General features: G+C 45.5%; 1 protein-coding gene and 1 long non-coding RNA gene across 6 annotated transcripts in view; one reads left to right on the top strand and one right to left on the bottom strand.

Moving 5' to 3' along the window:
* The window catches only part of CAMKMT (calmodulin-lysine N-methyltransferase), a 415590-nt gene extending 415019 nt beyond the window's left edge, over positions 1 to 571 (top strand). For all 5 annotated transcript variants that reach the window (XM_069583416.1, XM_069583414.1, XM_069583412.1 and 2 more), the window contains one exon: positions 1 to 571. This exon is cut by the window's left edge and continues 28 nt beyond it. In XM_069583416.1, the coding sequence (XP_069439517.1) occupies positions 1 to 50 (50 nt within the window). In that variant the 3' untranslated portion in view covers positions 51 to 571.
* Positions 572 to 4662: 4091 nt separating this feature from the next.
* LOC138438132 (uncharacterized) lies at positions 4663 to 24072 on the bottom strand. The gene is made up of 4 exons (XR_011256266.1): positions 23927 to 24072; positions 9947 to 10146; positions 9223 to 9268; positions 4663 to 5687 (listed from the first exon to the last, which is right to left on the bottom strand). It is a non-coding gene; the product is annotated as an uncharacterized lncRNA (long non-coding RNA).
* Between the last annotated feature and the right edge of the window lie 1333 nt (positions 24073 to 25405).

Here is a 25405-nt window from a genome sequence, read left to right as displayed (position 1 = left end):
AAGAAAATCTTCATTTCCCGCTTCTGCTTATTTTAACCAAAGATGGATAGAAGCTTAAACAGCTCTAAAGATGAAGAAAACATCAAGTGCACAGGCAATACTTTCACAAAAACAGAAATCTGTAATGGGTATAATATGCAGCAAGCTGTTGGCTTCCTGAGATTTTTAAACCCCCAGGACTTGGGCCCCCACCACCTCTGAGACATTCCATGTGTGGGTTATGGGGTCCACCTGTCCTCACCCACGTGACTCTCCAGCCATCCTAGACTCCTCTTTTTTCCATCTGCTTGTTGCTCTTTCTGTACCAAACCTATGTCTTTAAATATGTATAAGCAGCCTATGTGAGATGTGAATGGGACTTGTAAGCCACCCAAATATTTTTCCCTCTCAGACTGAGAATTTCTGTTGGTGATTCATATCCCACCCCACTGCACCCCTCTTTAGAAAATATCCTGGTCTTTGTTGTATTTTTAGTGATGGTCGTTTTTCATCTGCCAAACCAGCAAACATGATGATTCTTTCCTGGTTAAAATAAATAAATAAATAAAACAAATCTTTCAGATCACCCTCAGATTAATTGTATTAAATCTGCCATCTTTCTCTCCTCCCCCCCCCCCATTTTTTAATGGCTGTCTCTCTCACCCATTCTCTTTTTCCTTTTAAACAGGATGTTTTTTTTCCCTATAGATGTATAAGAAATGACTACATCAGCCCAAAGCCTCATAGACTGACCGTTTGTCCTCTGGACACAATAGCGTGGCCAGCCCTCTGCTCCTCCTCTCCAATTATGTGTGATTAGTCTCAATGTGTTGTGTCAAGGAGGAGGAGTGTGCTGAGTGCTTATTATCTGTTTAGGTACAAGAAGAGCACATTTAGGCTCCGACTATGAATGAAAAGTGAGCCTTTATCAGGGCTCAAATCTACTGCTGTTCTCCAGGCCTCATTCAAAACAGGTCCTTCCCAGGGAAATTTTTGAATAAATGGTTGCTAAAACAAGGTGGCAACCAGGGTGAGCTTTTAAAAACTCAATCACACAATTATCCGATTGAAAGTAAGTATATGTGGTTCTATGCGGTGATGCAAGTAGATGGTAAACATTTAGTAGGTGCTACCTAGGATTGAGAGAGAATGACTTTTCTGCAGGGAACCCAACTTCTCCTTGCCTGGTGCATCCCCACAATGCTCTAATGCCTTTTGTGGAAATTCAGATGTGTATCTGTAAGGAATCATCTGTACCCACTTTGACAGTAATGTCAGTAGTAGGCTAGCCATATAGGGATACTCCTGTCTTTAGTAGTGGCAAAGCATGTATTTGGCGTGATACAATTAAAGTGAGAGGTGAGACACGGTGGGGGAGGGGGAGCGAGTCCTTTTGCATGTTAAACAAACTTAGCTGTCATAAAAACAGCGACTCTCAAATGTCTTCTCTGCTCACTTCTATCATCAAACAAATTTTTCACCATCAGTTTGCATGTCCTTGTATTCACCACTTTTTCTGCTCCATTAGAGCACCTAGATGGATCTCGGAAGGCATAGGTCAAGTCGCAGTTAGATCATACATTTCTTTCTCACAAAAACTTGAATTGCAATGCCAAGTGATGGGCTAACATCACAATAACAGCAATTTATTCCTCTTTGGATAAAACAGCAGTCTATTCTCAGTGCTAGATAAAGACCAGGGCAATGCAAACCAGCCATTTAGCTGAGTAGTTCAGCTAGTGGCAGCTCTCCTTTGGCGACTGTATAGGTTGCACACTGGCTTCACATTTTCTTGTTTAAAAATTAGAATTTGGAATGTTTTAAAAGGCAACGCAGGTAGTTTATAGTGGTGAAAATACAGAGAAATGATTTCTGAAAAACCTGCAACTAAATTTGCCAGACAAAGGAAACCGATCCCTGCAATAGCATCTAAGATGGTCTATTCTTTTTTTTCTCATAAAATATAGAACAGCAGAACCCTGAGACTATTTCCGTTTTTTTTCTCATGAAAATACATGAATTGGCAAGAATTCAACTTACATTTGTGTATTGTGGGTGTAGAAATCCAGTGTTTATTTCACTGGAAGAAATTATATTTTAAAAAGTGAACTAGTAGTGTATTTTTTTTCCTTAATATCTGAGAATGGTAGGGTACAGTTACCTAAGCTTGAGACAGGGTATAAGAATTGAGCTATTGCTACCCAAAGATATCGAGTAAAGAAATACACACATTATGTGATTAAAACTTAGAAAATCTTTTGTAAAACGTTAAGGGTTTCATAGATTGTCTTTTAATGGGACCCTCACTTGAAGATATTACTAGTCCAGGCTCTTTGGAAGTTTGTAAGAAACTAACATTGTGTAATATTGACTAGTTTAAAAGTATTCTTACTTTCTCAGATTTTGGTGAAAAGCCAGTACTGAGAGGGAGAAAAGATATAGCTACCTTACACAGTTCATCCATTTACATTTCTTTAAAACTTTATGATTAGGAATTATTTCTCTGCATCAGTACTGGGTTGCATAATTGCAATTGAAATACCACATTCCGTAATTGTCTGTGTAATTGTGCATTTGTTTGTTTCAAAACAAAGCCTGTCTTTGCAATTGTACCTGTATCTTCTGAGAAAATGCACTAATCTCCTTTGTCATACTAAGTAGATTTGGTTAGATGTAAAAATGTTTCTAATATCGCCCGTGGTCAGTTCTAAAGCAGTGATATGAACAGCCACATACAAGTTGGTTATAAGAAATTTATTTTATTTTATAGCAAGACATATGCTGTGAATTGGGATAAAAGTGCTAGAAAAGACTGCCTAAGAGGCTGATGCTATTTTGTATAAATTGTGTATTTTGTTGGCTTTTTGACTGAGCATGAAAATGTAACTTCCATTAGGGAAGGGTAATTTAGGTGCTCAGTATTCAGCAGAAAACTTGTCGGGCCATAAAAGCTTTTCTGGCTGGTTCCTCGGGTGTTTTCAGAGAAGAGCTGCCCACCCCTTGCTGATTTTCCCTTTGGCTTCAGTATGGGCTGAATTTACCACTGCATACCTGTTGAATCAATTTGGGGGATCCAGCAGTTAACTGAGTGAATGGAAGGATTAGTGGCCCTCTGGAGCCCTATTTCAACAGCCAGGTGTCTTTCCTAAACTAGTTAACTGCTTTTGACAGTTGGAGAACCTGGTTTTAATACCACAGGTAGGAGATTGTTGCGGTGGTGGTGATGGGGGCAGGGTTGGGGGTGCGTTCCTTCTCTCCATCTATAAATGTGGGGCATGCCTTCTCCTAAGGGTTAGATTTCTTCTTCATTTTTAATAGGAGTGGACTGTCGCCTTGCCTCAACCCAGCTTCCATGGGGTCTTTGTGCTTAAGCAGCCTTTGACTTGTTTCCAGTTTATGCCAAGCAACTGGGCTTGGGGAGGGGGCAGGATACTCACACAGGAGACGGAGTCATGTGTATGTAGACACACCCAAACATATACACACACCCACAGGGAAGATAGAGCTGTTTAGACCCTCGATCTGGGCTCCAGATTCCAGATACACTCCCTACCCCAGATCAAAAATCTCCTGAGTTCAGACTGTTCGAAATATATATCTGGAGAGAGTGTAGCCCAGAGAGGAAAAATTGATTTGAAAGTCAGATTGGGTCTCCTTAGAAACTGAATTTGGAAGGAGGGCAAATATGTTTTTCCTGAATGGACTATTTCCAAATTAAGAAGGAGCCCATTGGTGTTTAACAAACCATTACGCCTAAAATGCCACGTTTAATTCTCAGATTTTGTTTTACCTAGAGACCTTACTGCCCAGGCTGTGACTAAATGCTCACTGTGTTCTCTGCCCTGGAAGTCTGTTCATTTCGAGTCTATATTTTGCCTTTTTTGTCCCCCTGACTTTTCAATTAATACATTTTTTAATAGATAAAACAGATCATACTGTGACTTTTAAAATGTCAACAAGCTTGTAAACAGAAATGTAATAAAATGGCTAATAGGAGATTCAATAGTTAATAGAGGGCCTGAAGTGTGAGCAAATACAGTAGCTGTATATTGGAAATTGTGCAAGTGAAGATGGCTTTAGTATTGCAAACTGAGGAAGAAAATTGTTTTTAATTAGCACCTTCATAAGAACTGCTGATTAATACTGTTTTGTTTGGTGAAAAGCTTTCAGCTGAGTAATTTGTACAGCCATTACAACAGTTTTGTTAGAGCGGGACTCCTGTTGTTAAACACAAACAGCAGATGATAATGGTGGAAGATGAGTTTGTCATGTAACAATTTACCTTATTGAAAAAAGCTTTATATTAAACCCAATACAGTAGGTACCAGCAGAAATCACATATTTTAAATCCTTCCAAAATTGCAGTGTGCCATGCTTGTATTTTTTTTTCAGGGACTAGAAGCAGATTTTATATCATTTATAAAATTATATACACAATTTAAAGATGGTGTAGTATGGACAGACCACTTTCTCAGCAGCAGTTTACATCAGAACGGTAAAGTGGCCGGGTATTCAAACACTTTCTAACTACACAAAGCAGGTTGGAAAATGGAATCCTAATTAAATAATGTTACTCAGATGTAAATGTGCATTGGGACAGGATGTAGGGAAATAAGAATTAGTGTTTCTGCGCTAGGTGGGTTTATCACACGTAGAATCTTTTTAAAAAAAAACACAAAACTCTTTCTGGAGGAAAGTTTAATTAACCTTTCTTTTTTTTTTTTTTCTTCCTGGAGGTGTTTTTAAGCAGTCAGGGAAAGAAGTGCCCATTCAATGAGACCTAACCAGGGAATAAGAGGCTGGTTTCAGTGGACTCTATCAAATGGATAGTGTCCTAGCCAGAAACATGGGAACTTTTTTTTTTAATAAAATGCAATGGCAAAGCATATTTGCATTAAAATATTACACTAACCCAAGCTGGTAAGAACTGTAAATTATTGGAGTGGTGTAATAGAGCATGAGTTATTTTTTTTTTTTTTAAGACAGGCCTTTGGGGTAATAACAAGGGTTGAGGCTCACGACAGTGCCAAATAAGCTTTAGACAGCATAATAGTCTGCAAAGAAAGCCACAGAGCACTAATGTGAAGGAAGAGCTGTCCACCACATGCAGCAAAAATCACCAAAGGTCATTTTATGGTAGCAATTGTGACATAAAATTGGTGGTCATGCTACATGTCTAATACTCAGCACAGCTTTATAAATGATGGGCCCCTAGCGATGGCTGTCATTAAGTGCTTTCATCATAATAAACTTTAAACTGTTGGCTTTATGAATCGCCAGCTAGCTTCAGCTGTTCGTTGGACGGAGCTTGCAGTGCCTTAAGTGTGGCAAGATCTATTAGGAATTGCAACCATGTTTCAAGCGTACTTGGCTTCCCCACTCCTGGGGTGATTGCTGCCTATTAAACGGCGTCTGGGAAGATTTTCCTCCGGCAATCTCTGATCAAGAGCTTTTTTGGGCTTTGACCTGCATTTCCTTCAAGACTTTCTCTGAGGAGTTTTCTAAGAGCAAAACTCCAGAGGATTTATAGCCACTTCTGATTAATACCTTTCCAGTTTTTTCTAGCAACGTTCCCACATAGAGAAAAGCTTTCATTGTTCCTGAGGTGCTTATTTGTGACCTTTTCTCTGCTTCCTGATTCCCTCTAACCGTGTTCTCTCAGCGAAATCCTCGGGGTGGAACCAAGACAGCCGGTGAAGTTGTTACAGCTGGAGAGACAGAGGAGGAAAGAGAGGGAGGCTTTTATATTTTTAAAGAATTACATGCAGAGCAGCCCGGCCCCGCCCATTTAAATACCCGCCGTGACGTCACGGGCCGCCCGCCGGACCCGAGGCATCCCTAATGAGCCCTCGGTGTAAACCGAGCCGACACGTAAAGATTTCATGATTCGAATTACACTTTCATTAACCTTTAGCTTAGGAAGTCTTTTAGCTTCCATAAATCTTACAGTGGCTTACAGTCTGTCCTACTGATGTGAATAATAGATGTTTAGGGAAATCGCTCTTTAAAAACCCAGGGTATTTAATTTACAAGGGCTAAATACATATTTCAGAATCACTCGGCAAGAACTTTAATTACTTCTTGTTGCTTTTTGTAACTTGGAGGTCGCCCCCGCCCATCCCCCATCCCCTTTCCAGTTCTCTTCTGCTTGACTCAGATGTTTTTGAGATGGTAAAAGCTTTCAATGTCTAAGTCTGCCTTAATACTCTTATTAGTCTTTTAAGCTAAGTAATGTCCTCAAGATAGTTCCGGGGATGTCTCAGGTGTGGACCATTACACAATTAAATTAGCAAACGTGAGGGACTGGATTAGGACTCAGCGGGGGACACCTGGGGATGCCAGGGCCCAGCCGAGCTTCCGACTAGCAGGATGCTGGCCATGAATAAATAGTGAGGGTCGGCCCGCTAGGTAGACTCAGTCACAAACTTGTCTTACCAGATAAAGTGTTGCAGATTAAACTATTTTACCCCCCTGGGAGCAGGTCTCTGTGGCGTAGGAGTGTATAGGAAAACCATCACCCGAGGTGTCAAGTGGAAGGGAAAACAGAAGTTGAAGGATCCGTGGCTTTTCGCCTACAAAGGCATCCTCCCATCCCTCCTGGCCGGCCAGTGAAGGATGGACAAGTGCACCTGGAGGCTACTGCCCAGGTGCGAGGGGTGGGATGGGGCAGGCTGCAGAATGCCCCAGAACAAAGACACCTCCAGGGGCCTCCTCGGAGGTCACCTGCTGCCTCCAGGGCAGATTAAGGAGGACTGGAGAGGGCGCTTGGAGGAAATGATGCTATTCTTTGGGAAATCAATTCGTCCCACCCGTAATAGGGCGTTTTGCCCTCCCTCTTTGGGAGTTCCAGGCAATGGGCTTCCAGGTCTCTCCACAACGGTTCTGGAAGAGGCGGCCCCTTTGCCAGCCCCAGTTCCTTCGAACAGCCCATGCCCCACAAGAATCTCTTCTGCTCTCTGCCACGTTTCATTTCCCTTTTCTCCCTCTTTTGGGCTCTCCCGCCCCTCTCTATACCCAAGCTCCTTTCATAATGAGGCTGGAAGTGGAACTTTCCCTCACTCCCTTACTTTGAGATTTCTTTTTTCCCAGTGACCTGAGCTGCACTTTACCCCCACTCCCTGCCTGCCAATCTCCTCCGGGTTAGGGCCTTTCTCTTTCCATTCTTTCAGGTTCCCCCTCTTTGAGAGCTCCAGGAGGCCAGGCCTTCCAGAATCTGATCTCCTTCCAACACTACAGCCCCCCTGATGAGGAAGGAAGAAGCCTCCTCCGAATGAATGGCCGGTAAGGAGGTTTTTAATTTGTCTGGAGCTCCAAGCAAAAAGCCTCTGAGCAGTGGCCCTCCCTCACCTTGTTTGGAAGCTCCCAGGCCTTCCTGGTGGCCACTGTCACCTTTCCATCCCAGGCCAGGCCAGGTCCACGGGCAGAAGGGGCGGAGGAGTCTGAACACACTGATTTGTTGTGTGAGGTTCGCCTCTGCCATTGAGAAGGGCTTTGTCACTTGGATTCTATTTTGTGGTTGTTTGCTGGCTACTGATGTGAGAAATGTGGAACCTGGGCAGGGTCCGAAAGTGAGCTCAGCCCACGGCGATCGTGATTTGCAGTCAGCCTTCTGATGGCCAAGCTCTCCTTGAGCTTGGGGGAAATGTCACTGTGCTGTCCCTGACACAGTCCATTTAAAGACAGTCCATTTAAAAGCTTTGCCCACCTGACCTGTGGTTTCACCTCCAGGTGCATTAGCCTTCATTTCATTTACAGGCTTTATTTTTAGGAGCAGAGGCCACAGCTCTGACCGGCCTATGTTTTGGGTAGAAGGCTGAGGCTCGCTCTCGCTCGCTCGTGCTCTCTCTCTCTATCTCTCTATTCTTGGCCAAACGTTTATATAAGCAGCATCTCAGGATGCCAGGAGACAGCAGAATGAAGCAGCTCATAGCACCCAAGTAACCCCATATCTTTCCTGTCTGCCCCACTCTTCCTACTCAGCCCTCTTCAGGTTGTGGGAGACCTCTAGGCTGAGTGACACAGGTTTAAGAGGCTCCAACTTGCCTTCCTCCTTGCTGTCAGTGTTTTGGCGACACCTCACAATCAGGTTACTTCTAAGCCCTACTTCTGTTACCTAGTACAAGATCGTGTACCCTGCACAGTGTGGTCAAACAATACTGAAACAAAGTTTGGAGCAGAGAAAGTGTTATTGAAGGGCCACACAAAGAGAATAAATGAGCCCCCAAACCCAAACTCCCCCAAAGATTTCAGCAAAGCATTTTTAAAGGCAAAGTGAGAGAGAGGAGTGGCTGGTTGTTGCAGACTTCTTGGTGTAGGAATGCTTTGTTCTTGCAGCTGTCCATGCAGGTCAAGTCACCATATTCCTGTGAACCTCCATCAAGATAAATATTCTCTTTTCTGCAACTATTTATCTCTATATGAACAGAAAAGTATTATACCCTCAAAGGTCAGAGAGCCTTGAGAATGGGCTAGCCAGTATATTTCAGGCTAAAGGCAACAGTCTTAAAGCAAAAGCAATAGAATACAAAGGTTAAAGGAAAAGAGACAGATCTAATATGGAGTCAGATTTGTTCTTCCCTATTACATTTTTAGGCTCCCTCCCCCATACTGAAGGGATTTATCTCACTCTGCCCTTATGGTTGAAAAATAAATGGCAGCAATATTTCGCAGCTCCTCCCCATCAAGAAATGGAATCTATTTCTCCACCACTTGGTTCTGAACTTATGTTGGCTTACTTTAGCCAATGAAATGTTCATAGACATGAGTACAGCAGAGGTTTCAAAATCACTTGCACATTGGGGTTTTCTCTTGGAACCCAAATACTATGTGAAAAAGTCCAAGCTATCTTGCTATACACTAAAGACATGTGACCCACTCACCCCCATCATTCCAACCATGTGAGCAAAGGCATCCAGGACCAAACAGTCCCTGGCCAACTAAGTTGTTCATTATTGCATGCAAGCAAGCCTGGTGAGACCAACCTGAATGGCTCACAGACTCATGAGCTAATAAGAGATAGTTTTAAGTAACTAAGTAAGTTTAGGAGCAGTTTGTTACACAGCAGTAGACAGCTGATACAACCTTGATCTTTTCTCTCTGATGTACTTTTTTTGCATCCCTTAAGCATATCTTGAGGTACTAAAACTTTTGAGAGAATGCTTTGCCTAAAACATGTTGAGTTACATAGTGACTTATATTGTAAAAAGACAAAAATAGGATTCAGGTCCCACAGGCCTCACTCACCCTTCAGAAAAATCAGCCTTGGCAAAGGCAAATCCCTCACAGGCTCCTGGGAGAGAACACAAGAGAAAATCGGCTGCAGGAAGAAGTACAGTGCGTCCAGAATAACTAGGTTCTAGCCTGGGCTTCCCTAGTAACAAACTGGTGATTTTAGGCAAACTACTTGATCTCTCTGGACATGTTTTTTCCTGTTTTAACTAGATAATTTCCCATTTCATGCTAAATTGTAAAGTAGTCAAGATAAAAACATTCCATCATCAATCAGGGTCAGAGATTTTGATTGCCTCAGAGAATAAGAATTCTCTGATACTACCAGGAAAGAGTTGTCCCACATTAGCTTGTCCCTAGAGAATAGTAGTTCTCAGGAGACTTTCTTTTGTGAGTTCTAGAATGACCCAGCTGTTTCACCTTGCTCTGCCCCAGGCTGGTTGTGGTGGGAGTGCTGCCTCAGTCACCAGTGTAGGGAGAAGAGGAATAGTGGGGGTCTGAGTACCTCCTTGTTTATTCACTTATAAATGTTTTTGTGTGCCATCACCCTTTTAGCTGCTGGGGATCTAATAGTGAAAAAGAAAGACCCCCATGACATGCTGGGGCCTAGTCAGAAAGACAAAACCGCTCTCCACCGAGTGACTTGCATTGTAAATAATAATGTGCCAGTGCAATTATAAAATATAGTGAGTTCAGTGGGAAACAAATAGGGCACTATTGGTAGAGAGTAATAGCCTACCTCAGACAGGTTGGTGGGAAAAAGCCTCGCTGAGGGGTCTCGGTTGAGAAAAGGAGCCATCACACAAGGAGATGACGGGGTCAAATGGGTTTAGGAGGCCCAAAGCTCAGGATACCGAAATCCCACCAAAGACCACCTTCTGAACTCCAGGCAGGGTCGTTGTCAAATCAGGCTCCTCTGGGAGAAGTGATGCTCTGGTCCTGGGTGTGGAAGATCTGAGGTGAGGCCTGAAAGGGGGAGGGGATGTGGAGCAGGTGGTAGAGAGAGGACACAGGGAACCTGGAGGAGGAAAAGGGGCCCAAGACCAGAGGAAAGAGCGGAAATGGGGGAATCCAAGTGTCAGGAGCCACTCATCAGCTTCACAGGGTTACCTGAGCCAGGAGGGCCGTCCTGACTCAGCAATGCATGCACCTGATGCGTGTCCGCCTTGTGCAGGGGAACTGGAGCATGAGGCGGGGGCGGGGGCGTGGGGGGGGGTCCCTGCCCACATGGTGCTTATAAACTCAGAAGGGAGACAGAGCCTGTCCTCAAGCGCAGCAAATCCATGGAGGACTGGCTAAGGATTGTTAGAGATCAGCAGAAGGAGCAAGTGCCTTTTGAAAGAGAAGGCAGGGTTTATATTAGGCCACAACGGTCCTGGCAGGAGGAGGAAAGGCCCTACCAGGGGCATGAAGCTCATGAAGATTTCAGGAAATGTAGACTTGCAGGAAATGCAGGAATGTGAGTTAAATGAGGTAAAGAGTCACTGGTTCACTCGTCCTAACAGGTGCCAGGCACTCAGGGGAGCGTCGTGAACTAGAGCGACAAATTCTGTGATCCCACGGAGTGGCATTCGGTGGAGGGGGGAGAGGCAAACTACATGTGCACAAACCCGACCGGTTCCAATCAGGAGAGATGTGACGAAGACGGCAAAATACACTGATATTTTAGAAAGTGGCTGGGCCTTTTTTAGATATATGGTCAAGGAAGGAGGTACCACTTGAGCTGTAATGGAAAAGCCTTTGGAGGCTGAAAGAAAGAGCAGTGAAAGCAGAGGTAATAGCAAGTGCAGCGGCCCCGAGGCAGGAGCAGGTGTGCAGAATGCAGGTGCACGGGGCATGTCAGCTGAGCAGAGAGTGGCACGAGGCGGGTACAGGACCTTGCAGGCCCGGAGAGGAAGCCGGGACCACCAGAGGAGTGACATGGTCTTGGCTTCTCTGTTTAGAAGCTCACTCCGGCTGCTACGAGGAGGCTGGGGGATTCAGGAAAGGAAGCTGGAAGATGTAATAGACAGAAGGTGGACAGGTGAAGGGAGCACACAGAGACCGCTGAGGGCTGGACAGTGAGGAAGGAGCATCTGTTCAGCCTAGAGGGCTGGACTTTCTGCAGAAGCGGGGGCATCGGGACTGATGGCCTGAAGTGGCCTTTCCAAGGACCTGGCGTGAAAGCATTCCTATCTGGTGGATGCAGACGTGGAAGCAGAGTCCCAGGTCTGTCTTTGTAGCGTGTGCCAAGTGCGGGACCTCACTGAGGGCTCTGAGACCGGAGCCTGGCCCTACTGATGGGTCCTGAGAGCCCCAGGGCCAGTGCACCGACCCACGAGAGCGGGGGTAGTGCCTCATTCACGAGGCAGCCTAACACCTGGCACATAGTGGGTGATGGAACAGGGAGGCTAGAGAAAGGAGGCTGGGCAAGAGCCAGCCCGGGACATCTCTCTGGCCCCATCTCAACCCTCTTTTCTGGGCTGCACTCAGGAATTGGCAGAAATGTCACAAACCTCCCAAAAAATACCTCTAAAAGTTGTCCTCAGAGATCACATTTTCTATTAATACAATCGTGGGACTAAAGGACAGAAAGCCCCTAATGAGGACAGGTTGGACCCAAAGGGAAATGGTAGAAGCAACTTAAGTGCTTACTGTGCCCCAGGCCTTTTGTTAAGGGCTTTCTGTATATCATCTCATTTTATCTTCACAACAGTCCTCTGACATTGTTACTGTTATCATCCCTCTTGTTACAAAGGAGGAGAGTGAGACTCAGAGAGGTGAAATTAAGGAGAGGAGCACTGGCCACCACTCTGCCTGGGATTCCCCCTGCCTGGAGGAAAGGCACCCCAAGAAAGACAGCTCACTGGTTAATTTGAATGCATAGGAGAAGGGTGGCATCGCCAGTGTGTGGTTGTTAAAAACTGTAGAGTTGTGGAAGCCAAGCAACGGTTGAAAGCTGAGTCTGAGCAAGGGGCTCTGAGCTCTGGGACGCTTGTGTTTGACCAGATGCCAGGCAGTCCACTCCTCAGTGTGGACACATCTGGGCCCCCGCTCCGGAGAGACTGGGGGTCAGCCGCCCATCAAAAGTTGTGTGCCAGACCATGTGTGTGGTGCACACCCACCCCCACACACAGGTCCTGCCTGAGAAGGAGCTTTTCCTGGATTTTAGGCTCTGGCTGCCCAGGATCCCAAGTGGTAGAAATGGTTGGGTGGTCCTGGTGGCCAGTCTCTAAAATCACTTTAAATGCTTCCTTTGCCTTGGGACTTGATTGCTAACCCCCGGGATGCATGTAGGGAATTTGGTTAGATGGTGTCCAGCACTGTGGCCCCGACAGCTACTCCAGCTCAACTGGGCTGAGGTTAATTAAGCTCAAGGGCCACCAGGTCAGCAAAGGCCAGGTAAATCTTTTTCTGGGTTCTCTTTGCTTCCCCACTGGCAAGGCAGAAAGTGAGCTCTTGACAGATCAAGTGTGCTGGGGTGAGAATTCATCCCCTCCCACTGTGATTAAGCTGCTTCTGATCATCCCCACCAGAGGCAAAGAAGATGAAAATGAAGGAAAACTGAAGAGAGGAGGACAGGCCAGCACGGAACCTGGTTGGCACTGACGACCATCTCTGGGAGGACAAAACAAAGATGGGTGGTCTTCCCCAGGAAGCCAGAGGTGAAAAGGAGACCAAGAGTTAGCTGACGTGCTGTGAGTAGGGACAAGAAAATTGTACAGATGATCCACAGAGAGATTATTCTGGGATAATTCTGACTCTTAGCACAAAGGAGCCCACACACAACTCCGTCTCTTGGGTGCCTGTTGCCTCGCTGCCTGGTTGCCAGGTAGAGGAGGAGGGTGAAGAAAATTCCTTTTCCACACAGTGCTTTTGAGCGTCACTGCACCCATTAAAAAAACAAGAAAGAATCGAGCCTAGTTAAACATCTATCTCTATCTTAGAGAATCCCTGAAGAAGAAAAGAGGAGGAAGAAAAGGAGGCACTTGGGCAGGGTTCGAGGCAGACCTGAGGACCTTTGGTCTCAGCTGTGGATCCTAAGCACTTGGGGTGGGGAGGGTGATCATCCCAAAGATCTCTGTTACTTGCAAGGCTCAGGACAGACAGATTTTCGCTTGCTTGGTTGCTTGAGTCATGTCCAACTCTCTGCAACGCTGTGGACTCTAGCCTGCCAGGCTCCTCTGTCCATGGGATTCTCCAGGCAAGAATACTGGAGTGGGTTGCCGTGCCCTCCTACAGGGGATCTTCCTGACCCAGGGATTGAACCCAAGTCTCCTGCGCTGGCAGATGGGTTCTCTGCCACTAGTGCCAAGATTTTATCTGGGAAGATTTTATGTGGCTGCTAATCTGATTAGATGGTTGGATGGCATCACTGACTCCATGGACATGAACTTGGGCAAACTCCGGGAGATAGTGAGGGGTAGGGAGGCCTGGTGTGCTGCAGTCCATGAGGCTGGCAAAGAGTCAGACACAACTTAGCGACTGAACAAAAATCTGATCAGCATTCACTTCTGGAATTTTTAGGAATAAACAATTTTAGGAGTAAACAACATTCTTTGAAGTCAATGTTAGATTTAGATTTTTTTTTTCTACCTTTGATGGTGGCAGCAATAACTACTAACCTGACATCTACAACTCAAGTTTCTACCTTAGGTTTTCCATCAAGGGGGGGTCTCCAGAAAGGGGCCGAGGGGAGAGAGGTGTTTACTTAGCTCCTTCCATCCCAAATTAAATATTCAAATGGGAGTTTGTTCAGAGGCATTGTTGAGGCTTCAGCTTTAATTTAATGGAAAGGCATTGTCCCCCGAAGAAAGGTTTCATTAGGCCAGCCGGCACACCATTCCCATCTGGAGAAAGCAATCTGGGTGAAGCCTACCCATCATAATCCCCTCTTCAGCTTTATGGTGACAAAAGAGTCTTAATACAGAAAATGTTCCGAGGGAGGAGAAACACTTCCCAAACAAGCGATCTCTCCTTCCAGGCCAGGTAACAAAGGGTTCAGAGGAATTCGGTGGGGCTTCCTGGCCACCTGCCGGCTAAGCCCACAGTCAGTAGATTAACTGCAGCTCTGACTGACTGTTTGGAAAGGCAAGTTACATGGCAGAGCAAACAAAATTCACACTGTCCTTTACACATGGTAATCCCACATTTAATAAGAGCCTCACTGCTGGGAAACCAGAGCCGAAATGGTAGCTGAGGTGTGGGGCTCCATTGTTCCCAGCCAGCTATGTCGCCATCGGTTCTGGGCAGCCTCTGGACCCCTACCCCTCCCCGACCCCCTGCCGGGGACTACGGCTTCAACTAAGAAAGCTCCTCCTGGCCCTTTGGGTATGTTGGCTGTTGGCCCTCCTTCCAGGCTTCAGGGACCTTGTCTGGAGATGAGTCATAACTTTGTCTGTTCCAAAGTCCCTACAGAAGCTGGGGTGCTCAGAAGGCCACATGAGCCTCACGTCCTGAGGGCTGCACTGGAATCCTCCTCCCTGACCATGGAGCTCTCCATGAACAGATCTGGGGCTTCAGACAAGCGCCCACAGAAGCCCAGGATTCAGGCCCTGGTCAGTGCGGACGAGGGCCTCATCAGTCATTGGGTCTCTGGGGTGGAGCCTGAGTGGGGTTGCCCTGGTCACCCTGTGGGTTATTTCTCAGTTAGCTGAAGGAGTGTTTCTCCTGGGGGTAACTTCAGAATGATTCACTTGTTCCAGAGAGATTTCTTGAGCACCTGCTATATGCCAGTTTGTGCTCAAGGGCCTAGGACATCAAAGTGAACAGAAAATAGACATTTGTGGTCTTGCTTCACGAATATTACAGACTGCGATAAATGCTGTAAAGGGGAGAGAAGTTGCTCCATGACCCCATATGATGGAGGAATTTGACAAGTCAGGGACAACAGAGAAGGTTTTCTGAGGAAACGGTGCTGGAGCTGAGATCTGAGGGTAATGAAGGGTGAAGTGAGGATGCAGGGGAGCCTGTGGTATTGTAGAGCGTGCAGGGCCTCTCAGGCCCTATGATGAGGGGAGAGGATGGTGCCCAAGGAAGGGTTGTTCTCATTCTATCTTCTGGGCACCTCAGACCTATATAGAAAGCAAGCTGGGGAAACTGGCTCTGGCTTATGTGGACCGTGGTAAGAGTAGGGGCCATGAGATGCTGAACATCCGGGAATAACACTTTCCTGGGGAGACGCTAAACTTCAGGTGGGGCTCCTGGCTTCGGGCCACCAAGCTGTAGAAAGATGGAGGAATTAAAATGATAAAAATGTAAAATTAAGAAAATAAAAATTTCTTAATCTTGTAGTTCAAGTTGGTGCACCCAAGACATACCTTTGCCCTCCTATCTTTCCAAAATTTTGTTAAGGTTTTAGAATTCCAAGAAGATGTAAATATGTCATATTAAAGAAGGAAGGCAGAGGCCACCAACATATGAGAGAGGTAAGTAAGTATGTCAGGTGTATGGGAGAAGCTTTCAGAGGAACCAGCTGAAGGAAACCACACACAGGATAAGAGGCAACAGAGGAGGCAGGAGACAGGTTTACCCAGAAAATCTCAGAAAGGCTCAGGGAAGCCCACTGAAGCAAGGTGGACACACTGCTGCACAGTGATTCCACACCATCTGTCATTCTTTTGAATTTGACATTGAAAGATACCCAAGGAGGCGTATGTGAAGAGTAAAGAGAGAACTACCACCATAAAGGAGATATATGGAAATAAGCAGAAAACTCTCACTCCTGGAGAAACAGGATTCAGGAAGCAGAAGATGACTTTACAGTTTTTTTAGAATTCTCAGGGTTGGGAAGATAATACATTCTAAAACTGGGATTTTGAGAAGAATGAGCTCTTGAAAATTAGAGTCAAGTGATGAAATAAAGTGTTCGGTGGAAGGACTAGAAAAGTGGCTGAAATCTCACCAAGCACTGAATAGAAAGAAAAATAAAATGAAAGAGAAAAGTAAAAGAGAAGAATAATCCAATACCTAACCAATAGTTATCTAGAAAGAAAAAAGCAAAAATTAAAAAGAAAATTAAGGAAGAAAGTACAGTAGAAAGTTTCCCTGGGCTGAAGAAAGACTATCCATCCCATTGAGACAGCCACTGAGTGTCCAGCCCAGTGACTGCACAAAATGGGACAACTGGATGCATCCTGGCCAAATTTCAAGTGCCAAGTATGAAGAGTAGATTGTAAAAGGTTCAGAGAGCAAGATCAAATTCCTACAAATGAACAGGAATAAGAATGGTGTCAGACTTCTCCTCAGCAACACTAGAGCCAGAATATAATGGAGTTGTGTCTTCAAAATTCTGAAGGAAAATTATTTTCAGTTTAGGATCCTATATGTAAACCCTCAGTCAAGTGGAGGGATAACATAAGCGTTTTTAGAAAAAAACAAGAATAGATAAAGCTTGTCTCCAACACACCTCTTCTTGGGAAGTTACTTGAGGCTAGATTTCAGTAACACTAGGACCTAAGATCAGAGAAGGCAATGGCACCCCACTCTAGTACTCTTGCCTGGAAAATCCCATGGACGGAGGAGCCTGGTAGGCTGCAACTAAGAGTCGGACACAACTAAGCAACTTCACTTTCACTCTTCACTTCATGCATTGGAGAAGGAAATGGCAACCCACTCCAGTGTTCTTGCCTGGAGAATCCCAGGGACGGGGGAGCCTGGTGGGCTGCTGTCTCTGGGGTCACACAGAGTCGGACATGACTGAAGCAACTTAGCAGTAGCAGCAGCAGGACCTAAGATAGAAGAAAGAAGAAAAGCTGGGATGTAACCTACACGAGCAGTAAAAAGAATTTTCCAGATGTCAGGTGCACAGCAGCCTGGACAGCAACAGCCCACATTGGAGCAGCATCCCAGAAGACTCCAAGAAAGAAGGGTAAAGGCAGTCCTCAAGAGATTAAAGAATATAACCAATAGATTTAAAACAAGAATAGGATAATGGCAAATAATACAAGAAAAAAGAAAGGCAACTGGAAACTCCAAGGGAAAATTGGTCTTAAAAAAAAATCAAGATCTGAATTATGAAACAAACTAAAAGTGACATGAAATTAAATGATGAAGTGTAAGGAACGAGACCCCATTTGACTTGGTGTTGGACATGTTCTCCTTGACACTGAGTTGAAAGGCAAGAAGTGTAATCCCAGGATTATTACTGTATTTATATAAAACTACATAAGAATAACAATAAAGTAAATACAATCCATTTCCCATTTGAAGAGTCAACCTTTAGACAAAGCCTGGAAGACTAGGTTGTGTCCTAGCAGGACAGAACAAAATTTCAACAACCTTATTAATGTGAAAGTGCCAGTACGGTGGCAGAAGATAGGACCTGGAAAAAGAAAGAAAAATAGTGGAAAGGTTAGGAAATCAGTAACGATGTTGTTGTTCAGTCTCTCAGTTGTGTCTGACTCTTCACTACCCCATGGATTGGAACACGCCAGGCTTCCTTGTCCTTCACCATCCTCTGGAGCTTGCTCAAACTCATGTCCATTGAGTTGGTGATGCCATCCAACCATCTCAGTAACAATATCTTAACTTACAAGTAGACAGTCAAGGGGCTTCCCTGGTGGCTCAGTGGTAAAGAATCCACCTACAATGCAGGCGGTGCACGAGACATGGTTTTGATCCCTGGGTCGGAAAGATCCCCTGGAGGAGGAAATGGCAACCTACTCCAGCGTTCTTGCCAGGAGAATCCCACTGACAGAGGAGCCTGGTGGGCTGTGGTCCATGGGATTGCAAAGATTCGGACACAACGAAAGCAACTCAGCACAGCACAGGCACTCAAAGGGCACTGCTGAAAGATGATGGGTCAGCAAATACAGGTTTAAGCATTTTGTTGAAGTTACAAAAGCAAACAGTAGAAAAATGGAATAGAATATAAATATTGAACATTGAAATCCTTTCACACTCGGAATTCCACAGACAGCACCTAATAAGTTGGTAAAGGAAGAAACAGATATAAATACATTAGAGGTACGATGTGTATAACTCTACATATTATATGGGGGAATCCACCTAATGTCAGAAAAATTACAATATTATGCAATATTTGGAGCTATTCATTTTTTATCTGAAATTCAAATTTAATGGGGCATCCTGTACTTTCCCCCCATCTCAATTTGGCAAGCCTCGATCCACTGGGAAAACTAAAACTCAAACAGCTCAAAGAGGTTGCCTCTGAGAAGTGGACTGACGGTGGAAGAAGCTATAGTGTTTTTATTATGAACACGTGTGACATTTGATTTGTAACCACATCTATTCATTATTTTGATAAGAATAAAAAATACTTCAAATGTGTTCAGTGCATTCAGTAAATCTATTACTTGAATGCATAGGAAGAGGCATGTACTTTTATTAATAGCAAATCAGTGCTGTTCTACCCCCACTGAGTAAATTCAAGCAAGTTATGTAAAGAATATTGGCTTGAGATGTTCGTATTATAAATATTGTAGATATTGATATTTTAAACATGTCAGATACCTACAGGTCTTGGGTACTTGGACCAAGTATGGCCAGATGCTATGGGTCCCTGAGCTTTAGGAACTTGGAATTTCATTGAAGACACAAGATACACATTGTGTGCAGAACAGCTAACCCTCCAAGAGAGGTTGGCTTCCATTATTAGAAGCCAAATGATTAAAAAAATAAGTGGTAGGTCCTAAATGCTACAGGAGCTCAGCTGAGAGAATAGACTAAGGCCTGACATGATAGTGATAAAGATGGTCCTTAAGGGAGCAGTGGGGACTTGGGAAAGGAAGAGATAGGAATTTCAGTGCTTCCTTCTAAAATCTTGGTTTTGAACTCTACCTCAAATGAGCAGGGGCTTCCCTGTGGCTCGGCTGGTAAAGAATCCGCCTGCAATGCAGGAGACCTGGGTTCGATCCCTGGGTTAAGAAGATCCCCTAGAGAAGGGAAAGGCTGCCCACTCCAATATTTGGCCTGGAGAATTCCATGGACTGCAGAGTTGGACATGACTGAGCAACTTCACTCACACAAGCAGATGTCTGTCCCCCAGCACTTCCAAACGTACCCTAAGAAGCATTTATTTTTTGTGGGTCCCCAAACCTTAGATGGGCTTTCAAAGAGATGAAGCAATAGTCAAAAGATAATTGGGAACCACTGCTCTGGCTGTCTAGCAAACCTTGGCCAGAAATCTTCATGCTTTGGCAGGCTGGGAGGACAAGGTTAAATCCTCAGGAGAGGTTCCTCTTCTGATAACTAAATGCAAGGTGTTGACCTTGTTTGGATCCTGATTTGTGAAACCATCTGTAAAAGTCCACTTGTAAGACAAATGAGACAATTACATCTTGGCTCAGTATTTGATGATATTAAAAGCTAATAATACTATAGATTTTTTATGTGATAATGGAATTATGATTATGTTTTTTAAAGATCCTTCATCTTTTAGAAATATACTCTGAAATATTTAGAGGTGAAACAATATGATATGTGGGGGATTTGCCTCAGTATAATCCAGTTATGGGGTAGGGGTTGGAGAGTGGGGAAGGCAGAAACAGTATTGGCTATAAATTGATAATGGTAGATTCTGAATGACAGGCCCATGGGAGTTCATTGTACTTTATAGTATATGCTTGAAATTTTCAATAATGAAATTCCTCACATAACATTCCTTGCTCTCTCAATAGACAAGGTAATACTACCTTAGACTTATTTAACATGTCTAGTATACCTTTACATCAAATAACTCTTTGATCCCTACAATAATCCAGTCAGGCAGTTAGAAACTTTTGCTGATAAGAAAATAGAAAAGAATAAGGCGGGCTTCGACTTGGAGAGATCTTCCCCTCTCTCCTGAGTTTAGGCAGCATAGAAGCCCCCTTCCTCATGTCATGCAATGAAAGTACCCCCTTGGCTCAGTTTTTCGATGTACAGCTGCTGAGCACCTGCTATTTGTCACACTCTCATGGGACTGCCGGAAAGACAGAACAGACATATTCCCCACTTCAAGTTCCTCAAATACTTTCCCAAAATCAGATGCAGTATTTCTCCCTCAATCTTGAGGTCCTTTAGCTGGAAACTCTGTAAACTAAGGAGGTAGAAACCACACGTGGGGAATACACCACTGCTCTGACAACACCCAAGAGCTTTCTAGCCCATCCATGAAGACTGGATCACAAGGCAGGGTTCCTGGTAACTCAGATCCCTGCAACTCTTTTCTTCCCTCTAGGGAAAGCCAGCCCAGCAGGGAACCCCGGCCTGGGGCCCAAGCATCTTCCCATACCCTTTGCCGCAGGCCCCCAAAGAAGCCCGAGCATCCCCTAAGCCTGCCCCTGTCTACAGCCGGAAGAGCCAGGATCTGAGACCAGGCAACCTGACAGAGAGCCGCCTCCCCCGTCAGCCACTCTCCCTTCCCTCAGATGCTGGCCTCTCCCCTTCCTCAGCTAGGATTCCTCCCACAGCGCCACAAGCACAAGCCTCTCCAGGTGTCTCTCTTCCTCAGACAGCTTCCTGTCAGCCAGGCATTTTTTACGGTACCACCTCAGCATTCTGTCTCAAGCCACCCCCATCCTTTCTTCTCCCCATGGGGCTGAAACAACCACTGCTGAGGTCTCTAGGGACGAGACTCTGCAGAGGACCCAACCACAATGGGCCGAATGCTGAGGTGGCCACTTTCTGGGTTTTGGCCTCCCCAGTTTGCTTCCCCCGCTCTAGCCCTCCTGGTTGTACCCCTTCCGCTTCCTCTGTCTTCTCAGTCAGTACCTGCCCTTCCTCCCTCAGGCTGCCCAAGGATTTCAAGGGCCTGACTCCTCAGGACTCACTCCAGAAGATCCTCCCCAACTGGAGGGCTCTGCCCCTCTTCTCAGCCATGCTGGTCTCTTCCTTCAACTTAGCCTGGGCCAACTCATTGCATAGGGACAGTCATACCCAAGTCAGTCCCCTTCGGCCAGCTGTTCTTGTTTCTCTTCCTGGATCCTGATTTTATTAATTTTTACTTTTTAGCTGTACCACATGGCAATGGGCTCTTAGTTCTCCCACCAAGGTTTGAACCTGTGCTCCCTGCATTAGAAGCACAAAGTCTTTACCACTGGACCACCAGGGAAGGCCCCTGGATCCTGCATTTCAAATTTGAGGAGGGTTTATTGAGCATTTATTATATGCTAGGAACTGTGCTAAATACTTACGTGCCTTATTACATTTAATCTGCCAACAATCAGGCGAGGACTATTAGAGAGGTTACCAAGTTTCCTGGGGTGGTAGAGCCAATATTTAAACCTGGCAGTCTGTCTCTCCAGAGAGAGCTGAAGACTGGGTTAAGTGAATAGCAATTATGTTATGAATAGAACCACCTCTGGACATAAAGTGATCCAAGTTCTACTTCCAGCTTTGCCTGGAAACAAATGTGCAATGATGGGCAAATCATCTAACCTCTCTGAGCTTGTATTATATGTGACATTAGCCATCATTAATGTAATTTTTAGAACAAATGGTCTCTTCCATAAAAGTCTATGATTTAGAATGTAGGATGCATTAGAACTTTTAGCATCATTGTTAATATAGCCAAGATTTTCATGTTTAGACATTAGGAAGTAAGGGCTTTGTATTTTTATTTATTTAAAGAAAAATTTATTGGAGTATAATTGCTTTACAATGCTGTGTTAGTTTCTGCTGTACAACAAAGGGGGCTTTTTAATATGACAAAAAAATCCCCCCACGTGTATAGTAATTCACTCTTTTCAAAACACATGAATGTAGTCTCAATAGGACCTCAGAATTCTGGGAAGTCAGTCATAAAAATACATTTGAACAGCTCTTCACAGTGATCAATGCATTTTTGCTCATTTTGGCCCTGCCCCATGCTGTGAGGCAGGCGGGATAGGTAGGCAATGTACCCAATCAGAGGTGAGGAACCTTCACTCTGCCTTAATAGGTGACTTGCTCAAGGTCATATGTTAATAGGTAGTAGAAACAGCAGTGAAACTGAAAGATACTAATTCCCAGTCTAGAAATCTCTCCAGAAAGAAATCTGTGTTCTGCAGGGTACTTTGTGCTTCTACATATGTTGGGTCCTCCACAGACCGGAACCTGAACTTGCTGTAGAAGTCTCCAGATGGCCGAAAGATCTCTCCTGTACAAAGCAAGTACATAACCTGTCTTTATGGAGACCAAGATACCAACTCCACGTGATTGTGGGTTTTTAGGATCACTGCTACAATACAGAGGTTGAAAGAGAAGAGGGCTCTGGAATGAGAGAAACCCTGGTTCTCATCCTCACCTTGGGAAAATCACTTAAAAATTTTCAAACCCCTCGCAAAAATGGGGATGAGGATAACCACCTTGTAGAGAGGCAGTCAAAATTTCCAATAACAGGCAGAGACACCAGGAGGCACTTGATAAATGTAGCAGTGTTAGAAAAAGAAAAGGCTCTTTTCTCCAAAGGGCCAGCATGGCAGACAGACCCAGCTTCTGGTTTCACTTGTTTCTCCAGGATGCTGGCTCCGAGAAAGGCAGCAAGCAAAGCAGACAGGTGACTTTAAGTTATGAAACATATATTCTCACCTTGGGCACCTGCTGTTTTTAATGACTAAAATTTTTCCCCCTGATACAGCCATCATTTAGCAAATACCAGGGCTAGTTATTAATTTAAAAACATGTTCAGCCTGTGCTTACAGAAACTGCCGTTTTCCCCCTCGGGAATGAGTTTTTAGTTATGTTTTTAAAATTAGCTGGCGCTTGAATTTCATTTTCCATCCAAGCTTGCCTGTTATCTGTAAGGTCACAGAAACACGTAGGCGGTGGACAGTCCAATCCTAGATATTAGGCTCTCGGAATTAAAAGCCGAAATAAGTAAATAAAGAGAGAATGCCCAGGGATTTCCCCCCCCCCCCCCCACCAGAGCAGAGAGCCGGTCCCCAGCGAGCGGCAAGAGCCAGTTTTCCTCCTTAAGTGGCTCTTCCCTTACGTTTGGAGGTGAAGCCTGAGGAAGAGGGGGAAAAAAGGCCTGTGACCTATATCGTCAAGGTCTGCTTCTCCTCCGCTCGGCAACAGGAAGGAATCAGAATGCATTCTGGAGGAAGAAGAAAAACCCAAGTGCTGATTGTCCCTTTAAGCCATTCCAATCACAGGCTCGCAGTTAAAATAATGCTCACCTACTGCGCTTCCAACTGGGCCATCTACCTTTTTCGCTGGCGGGGTCATGCCCAGTCAAGCCTGATGAGGCTGCCGCCGGCCCCGAGAGCTCGCGGCAGGCCGGCTACACCTGTTTATCACCAAGTCACTTCATTTCCCCTCCCCTCCTCCCCGCTTGAAAAGAAGCATTAATTAAACCGGTAAACAAGCCGGCTCCCATTCTAAATCAGGGCTGCAGGCAACGGAGAGATAACTTGGGCTCCGGAGAAGAGGGATTTTCTGTTAATTTATGGAATCCACCGTCACTCTCTCTCCGAGCAGCCTGTTCGCCGCTTAACGGGGAAATTGAAGCAGACAGCCTTTGTCTAAACACTTCTTTTGCCCAGAATATCTTAATTTTTCTATTTGAATGTTTAATAAGGTTTGGGGGTGCCGCTGCTGCTTTTTAAATTTTTAATGGTGCAGGCATTTGGGTGTTATCATTTGGCTCGTGGTTGCAGGGTGTCCGTCCTCCTGGGGCGTAGAGGGAAGGACCAGGTTTTTCTTTTTTTTTTCAAGCTAGGCTCCGACGGCCGGCGAAAGGAGGCGGCTGGGGTTTGGGGGAAGTTTAGGGGGGTCCCGGAAGTCAGGGCAGCCCAGCAACACTATGCCTACCTACCCTTTCTTCTTGTATGTTCCTCAATGCCTTGGGTTCCTGCAGACGACCCGGGAACGCGGCCCGGGCCCGGGTGAGCGCTGTCTTTCTTTCCCACCGCCTGGAGCACCCACCTCCGGCAGGGCACCCAGCCCGCGCTCGTGTGCCTCGGTCCCGCCTGGGAGGGGTGGGGGGATCCCTCTCCGTCAAAGGGCTGGACAGAGGCTCATTTCCGGCCGCGGCTGCGAGAACCCGGGCTGCCTAAATTAATTATTTCTCCAAGAAGGAGGGTGTGCGTGTGTCTTATTTCCCACTGATAATCTGGAATTACTCAGTTTAAGTGAGAATCACAGTGAAATTGTAGTTTTCATTAAAGACAGTCCAAGAAAAAAAAAAACCCTTCGTAAATCTTTGTCATTTCCGATGTAAACCTTCGTGAAAACACATAGGAAGGTCTTATCCATATTTCAAGTCAGCCTGTTTCTCCGAGTGGCATATCCAGTAATCATGTTGACAAATTAATGGTAGAGAATTAGTTGTACATTAAAGATTTAAATTATATTATGCAGCACATTGTCATAAAATGATATAAAACAATAGGAAAATAAATGGAAATGAATTCAAGTTACTGACGTGTAAAACACCAGACTGACATCTGTACACTTTGCGACGCGCGCAGCCGCTGGGGTGCAGCGCCGAGCGCCGACGTGGCGGCCCAAGCGCCGGGTTGCGGGCAGCGAGTCCTGCACGCGGGTCGGCGAGCCAGGGGTTAAGTGCCGCCGATCGCGGCCCTCCCTCGGCTCCCCTCCCTGGCGTGCCGATTTTCAGGCCCGCCAAGCCGCCCAGGAAAAGTTTTCAATTCGACAAGGCCGCAGCGTTTCAGGGGCTGAGCTCCTTAGAAAGCTGCAGGGCCCCCGAGGGCCGACTAACAGGGAGGGGGCGGCCTGCCCCGTTCTGGACACGCTAATTACGAGGATTCGGTTTCCCGGGTCTGAAGGAATGCATTACCTGCAGCCAAGGAGGCACGGCCTCTCAGGAAGGCCCCTAGAGGAAGCTGAATGCCCCAGTGAATTCCAGCCTCATCCCTAGGTTTATACCCACAACCCCAGCCCATGCTGAGAGACTAATCGCTTGGCCATTGTCAGGAGTGTTGTCCAATCAGCCCCTGAATAGCGAAACTTCACAATGCCGAGTATGAATTAGAGGGGAACAAATGTGGATGCAGACTTTTTTTGCAACAATACCTAACTGAGCCTTTCAGACAGGACAACGGATGCACAAAAGCTCGACGGAAATTGGAGTAACTTTTGGAGGCCCTTGTAGCTCCCGTCAATAAGCGTTAGCTCCATAATGGCGGCATGGGCCTCCTCCATCAACCCCCTTTTCTGTTAGATGGATCAATTGTTGTGGGGGGAGGGTGGGGAATGGTCATAAAAATTGGGCATTTTTGTTGTCCTTGTCTTGGAAACGGTGGCTGTCTGTTGAACGCGGCCAAATGGATTT

The sequence above is a fragment of the Ovis canadensis genome, chromosome 3 (genome assembly GCF_042477335.2).
Source record: "Ovis canadensis isolate MfBH-ARS-UI-01 breed Bighorn chromosome 3, ARS-UI_OviCan_v2, whole genome shotgun sequence".
Classification (NCBI taxonomy): domain Eukaryota; kingdom Metazoa; phylum Chordata; class Mammalia; order Artiodactyla; family Bovidae; genus Ovis; species Ovis canadensis.
The sequence above is the reverse complement of the archived record's forward strand: the minus strand, read 5'-3'. Positions and strand labels throughout refer to the sequence as shown.